The sequence below is a fragment of the Harmonia axyridis genome, chromosome 5 (genome assembly GCF_914767665.1).
Source record: "Harmonia axyridis chromosome 5, icHarAxyr1.1, whole genome shotgun sequence".
In the NCBI taxonomy this organism is placed as follows: Eukaryota; Metazoa; Arthropoda; class Insecta; order Coleoptera; family Coccinellidae; genus Harmonia; species Harmonia axyridis.
Window position 1 is genome coordinate 29,321,171 of NC_059505.1, and position 6,141 is coordinate 29,327,311.

General features: G+C 32.4%; 1 protein-coding gene across 3 annotated transcripts; it reads right to left on the reverse strand.

Annotated features, from left to right (window-relative positions):
- Positions 1-664: 664 nt before the first annotated feature.
- Positions 665-5,062, reverse strand: LOC123681019. Of its 3 annotated transcripts, XR_006747585.1 has the most exons (4): positions 4,267-4,817; positions 3,864-4,158; positions 895-3,175; positions 665-792 (listed from the first exon to the last, which is right to left on the reverse strand). XR_006747585.1 is itself a non-coding variant. In XM_045619183.1 (2 exons), the coding sequence occupies exons 1-2, from the start codon at positions 2,165-2,167 to the stop codon at positions 740-742; spliced, it is 1,326 nt and encodes a 441-aa protein (XP_045475139.1). In that variant the 5' UTR covers positions 2,168-2,201; the 3' UTR covers positions 665-739. The 3 variants fall into 3 exon arrangements, 1 of the variants encoding a protein (XP_045475139.1); XR_006747584.1 differs by having other exon boundaries at positions 3,864-5,062; XM_045619183.1 differs by lacking the exons at positions 3,864-4,158; positions 4,267-4,817 and having other exon boundaries at positions 895-2,201.
- Between the last annotated feature and the right edge of the window lie 1,079 nt (positions 5,063-6,141).

Sequence of the window (6,141 nt, forward strand, 5' to 3'; positions counted from 1 at the left end):
GAGATATATTTCAAAAATATCGCCTGATATCCCATTGAACTGCGTACTACATATTGACATCTTATATTTCCTCATGTCATTTATACATATAGTGAACTTCTACTTGAAGAATTGAAATGCGAAGAAATAGTTAATTTCCCATCTAAAGCGGAAACTTCCACTCATATACCGAGAAATGTTCGGACCAATGGCACATTTAGAACCGAATGTCATTCCGATTCCGAGAAGAATATAATTTCATTGAGAAAACCATTTTCATTCCTTGTGCAAAGATATTTCTGACATGCGGGACAGTCGAAATCGAATGAATAGATTTTATAAGAACGCAATAGAGACGATATCAACGTGATAAACGTCCTGGAACTATGCAGTATATTAGGGTACTGGAAGTCAGCATTATACATATATCAGTTCCAAGACTGTCCCGGAACTATCATTTCGGTCCTGGAAGTCAACATTAGGCATATATCAGTTCCAAGACTGTCCTGGAACTATACATCGGTCTTGGAACTCGCGGTTAGCTGGTAAAAAATGTCTTGGAACTCGACGTTAGTCATATATATATATATATATATATATATATAAGATATATCTGATAAATTATATAATATAATCTCTAGTCATGTAATACTTTCTTTCCTAAATTATCATTTAAAGAGGAGGATCAAAATTTTATGTTTTTTCTATTTTATTATTGCATTTGTTGATTGATAAAATTGTTGACAATATACAGTTATATTCAAACCATGATGAGTGGATAACGGAAAGTAAATGTGTTAGAGCGTCCGAGACCTGAAATTAAAGGATTTGATTTAGCATTCTGGCTTGAAAAAAAAAGGAATTTTTATCACCAAGAAAAATTGAACTTAAAGGTATATAATATATTACAAATACCTGGGTTATATTCGTAGTCCGGATCCTCATTCAAAAAAGACCTGTATTTTCTTTTCAACATTTGCATGCCAGTATATTCAGGATTGTTTCCATATACTCCAGATAACTGATTGAAGGTCATTTGTTGGGTCTGTTTGAAGAAGTTATTTTCGAAGAGAAAGTTCAAGCCAAGGTTTTCGTTGATGATGAATTGCCTCAATAAAACTTGATCAACCACACCATATTGAATCAGAATATTGTAAAGAGCTTGTTTGTTGACCAGCTGCTTCAAAAGTACCTGATTGTAAACTCCTTGTGTGTTGTATTGGTACAAGATCTGGTCCAAAATGTTTTTGTTGAAGATTCCATATTGAATCATAACATTCCTCCATACTGGTTCACTAACAATCCTTTCCAATATGTTGTAACCGTTGTAACGGTTGTTGAGACCGTAGGTACCTTCGTTGTTACCATAGTATTGTTTGTAAGAGGTTTGGCCTAAAATATCATAGACAGAGACTCCATGTTCGATGAAGAAGTATTTCAATACCTGGGTGTTCACCAATTTTTGCAACAAGTATTGATCATAAACTCCTTGGTTCTCGTAGGTGTACATGATTTGTGCAAGGACCTCTTTATCGAAAAATCCTAGTTGTACTAACAAGGTTCTTAGCATGTTGTTGTTGATGATTTTTATCAAATATTGTTGATCGAAAACACCTTGTGTGAAAACAAAGTCCCAAGTTGTAGCAATAAATTCTAGCCTATTGTATTTCTGATCATACATTTGTTGTTGATTCAGAATATTCTTTACCATCTCTCTGTCGAACATCTTGAAAAAAAGGTTGTAAAAATACTGGTCAACGTTCTGGTCTTTCAATACATTCAATCCTGAACTATATTTTCCTGGGTATGATACTTCTGGATAGTTATTATTTTCAGTCAATGGGTTATTCATTGCAGATTCCCTATGGAAAGCGGGAATATCAACGTTATAGTATTCAGGCTTGTTCCTCTCTTCTAAGAAGTCATCATAATTTTTAGAATTATATTCTACATTTCTCTCAGTGTCAACCTGATTGTTGTTCAGGTCTTTTATGACTAGAGTATTTGGACCAGTTGCGTCAATTTGAAGGTTTCTCAGCCCATATAAAGGTTTTTTTATAACGACTTGCTTACCACTCATTCCCTGGATCATAATAGTTCCATCTTCTTTGAAATCAACTCTCTTTCCGCTGAATAAAGAAGCTGAGGCAACAGCTGCCGTAGCTAGGAAGAGTACTAAGAGCTTCATTTCAGATTGAGTTGAAGAACTGAACTGATTGGTGCTTAATTAATTGCTAGTTTTATAGGGCTTTTCAATCCGTTCAGTGTCAATAAAAAACGACCATTTCGATAATTTTTTCTCTTATCGACATAATTTGATTGCAAAATCGGGAGATGTGATGTGGCTTAGTCTAATTAAAGAATATATTTATGCTTTGATAAAAATGAACTTTTATTCTGTTAGGTGAATAACAAACTGTTTTGTGATAAACAATTCCCAATGCAAATTTTCCATTATTTTGTTCAATATTGAAAGAAGTAATAAACTGATTGTAGAGCAACTCAGAAAAATTCTAGTTATATCAATATTCCTTATCATTTTTGATGGAACTTACACCTTCATAACAAGGTCAGGGAATTATTCGCGTTTATTATACAAGGTGTATGAATTGATTCAAAATATTTCTAAGGGAGGTTTATCAACAAAAACCATTCATCTCGTTTACTATCTAACGATTTCTTTTCATTCTCGTGATTACAGTATATGTATATAATTTCTTCTAATTTTGTCAACTTTGCTTTTTAATTTATCTTGAGATTCTTCTCCCCCTCAAACAAAAACCTCGAATATTTCAAATGTCTTTTTCTTTACATTCCGAAATTAAAAATGAATTGACCAGAAACTAGGTAAAAATTTTATTATTCCATTTGTAGTTTTTTGAAGTATTGAATAAATAAATATCAGATGTATATTTCAGATTGATTATTGAGAATGCGGGCAAATTTCAAATATCAATCGAAATATTAATTTTGAAATACTGGTTTTATGTGTCACTCCTTGAGAGAAAACATGTGATTTTCAATCGAATTGAAATTATGGGTTTTCATTAGAATTTATTGCTAATAAAGTTAACAACTGATGAAACAAATTGTACATTTTCAGTGAGACAGGTCATTTTCCATAAGTCTTTGTGCCTTCAAAGTGTTTATATTGTTTCTATACATCTTCCAGAAATCATTCTTCTTGGTGAAATCACTGAAAAAAGCAGAATTTGAAGCAACCAAATGAAATTCTCTGCAGAATAGTTCAAATATTTCATGTTCCAGAGAAACGCTTTATGAATGAAAATACCAAAGACAAAGCGTACCAGAAGATCACGAGTATAGCGTTTAAGTTTCTCAATTAATGGTTTTTATTATACAAAATACCTAACTATCGAATTTTTTAGATTGATCTTTCAATCTTCTTTCTATACTGATACGGTTTTCACGAAATATCGTAGAAGAATTTTCATCGTTATTCTCCATTTGAATACTGATTTTTAATAGAATTATAAAATATTATATCAGGGAGTAAAGTCTAAGCAGTTTAAGATCGTTTCATTCTCAAGTTTTGATAATTACAGAACTCTCAAAATGTTAGAAGTTCAATAACATGAATTTGATGAAATACGGACTACTAAAAAGATATTGGCAAATGAAGACTGCGAACAAAATCAAATTCTTCATTTTCTTTTAGGGATTTGATCCTTACTTGATTCATCTTCAGAAAAAAAAAATAAAACAAAGTAGTTTCATCAATTATTTGTCGAAAAAGAACTTGAGTAATCCACAGTGTTATCCAAACTATTGTTATAAACATTGAAATATCCATGGAAATTACTATATATTTCCCAGAAATAATTAAATAATATTATAATGAATTCTTATGGATGAAAACTTACTTGTTGTTTATTCCAATAGGATTGATTGGCCAGTTTGAATTTATTCCCATAAGACGACCGCTGTGAAACATTTCATTAGGTGTCATATCTTCCAAACGCATCACTGGTGTCATATCTTGCAAATGCATCAGATTTTGCGATTGAATCACTGGTGTCATATCTTGCGAACGGATGATTGGTGTCATGCCTTGCAAATGCATCATTGGTGTCATATCTTGCGAACGGATTATTGGTGTCATACCTTGCAAACGCATCATTGGTGTCATGTCTTGCAAACGCATCATTGGTGTCATATCTTGCGAATGCTCCAATGGTGTCCCATCTTGCCAACGCATCATTGGTGTCATATCTTGCAAACGCATCATTGGTGCCATTTCTTGCAAACGCATCATTGGTGTCATATCTTGCGAATGCACCAATGGTGTTCCATCTTGCCAACGCATCATTGGTGTCACATCTTGCAAACGCATCATTGGTGTTATATGTTCGTGAGCTATATATTTTATTTGTTTGTCCATCATTGGTATATTGTTGATATTATTGATACCCATAGGAGTCGTCTGCCACTTCCACCAAGGTATATTTTGCATTCCTATCATACCATTCATACTGAACATATTTGGTGTTTTATGTAACATCATGTTAACCATTGGAGTTTTTTTGATCATCGTCCACCATGGCAATTGGCCTCTTAGCAAAGTCATATCAGGAGTTGTTTGCTGAAGTTGTAAATCATTGGCGGCCATAAGAGTGTTCTCTGGAATATTTTGAACCATCGCCATAGGTTTAGAAATAATGACGCCTTTTCCAATATCATTAACGATTAAAGTACCATCGTCTTGTAAACTGATTGTTTTGCCACCAAGTAAAGAAGCTGTAGCCAGAGTGGCCAATGCAGCGAAAATAACAAGGACCTTCATTTTCGAACCAATATAAGTAAAGAACTGTGTCGGTTTCTGGAGCAACCAATTTATAGCAGGACTTATCTCGGATTAGGGATGATGAAATTTCGAGAGAAAATATATGACCGAGGTATCCTTCAGAGTGCAAAAAATCAGCGGATTTTTTATTATTATTGTTTTGCAACAATATTCGAATCAACGATAAATATTGATGAGATGAGATTAATTACAGCTATTAATTTTTCTCAATCAAAAGGTCTGGCTGCGGCAAAAACTATCACTGAAAATACACAATGGAGAATACCAGTTTGATTGAAGTTTCGTAGATTAATTTGAGCTAACATGATAAAACAAATTCATAATTGAATTTATTTCATTTTATTTTTATTATTGTTTATGTAGAATCTGTCAAGAAAGAAATTAAACTGATTGGAGGATTTCTATAAGTAGAAAATCATCTTTCATTTCATGTGTTTTCGCAGATGTTATGAGGAATAAGAATTTTCAGTTGATAGAGAAATACCTAGAAGGGATTTCTAGATCAATAATGGGGTGTATTTTTAAACAAGCTTTCGGAAATGAAATGAATAATTTATAAGATTGAGTGTATTATTTTGAAAATGGATCGACACTGAATGTTTTCTCACTGACAAATTATAAGTGTTTTTCTGATGGAGTATTCTAACAAATTTGAGGTTAAAATAAATTTAACCGATTGATAGGATGGATTTTTGTTTTCTTGTTATCGTTATAATTATTACGCATAACAATTACAGGGTGTAGATACTGTAATCGTTCAATTGGCTGAAGTATGACGATAAGATGTAATATTAGATAATTATTACAATTAAATGTTTTACGAATAGTTTGTGTTGATGCATCCGCCAATTCGTGCGACCGAAGATAAATCTTAGTATATAATATTTTCGTGATGTTTATTATATTTTTCAAAATATCTAAATTCTGAATGAAACGTAGAAAATGATTTCCGTTAAATTTATTAGTTAGGATATGGTTTCATAATTCCTGTTACCGTATACATATATCCACAGGAATTCATTATTTAAATTACCGTATAAATATATTTCCATGCATCTCCTGCAATTGCATTAATTTAATTGTTTCAAAATTTTGCTTTCTTTGAAAGGCCTACTGTGGTGGCTATAATGAATAATAGATTTTTGAGCAACATTTGCAGTTACTGCATTGCTTTCTAAACATTATGTTTATCATGGCCTTTTTGTTGTTTTTGCGCGCTCGTTCTAGTGTGCCCAATCATATCAAAATTTGTCAAAAAACTTAATTGGTTATTCTTTACAGGGTGTCGCGTAAATTGTAAAGTCAATTTGACGCATGTTGATAACTGGTCAGGCTAC

What these genes read in the sequence shown, in the direction of transcription:
- LOC123681019 (XM_045619183.1), bottom strand. Translation starts at nt 2,167, where the DNA reads ATGAAGCTCTTAGTACTCTTCCTAGCTACGGCAGCTGTTGCCTCAGCT. An exon ending in GGACTACGAATATAACCCAG is followed by an intron (nt 793 to 894) that starts GTATTTGTAATA and finishes CTTTAATTTCAG; the next exon opens with GTCTCGGACGCTCTAACACA.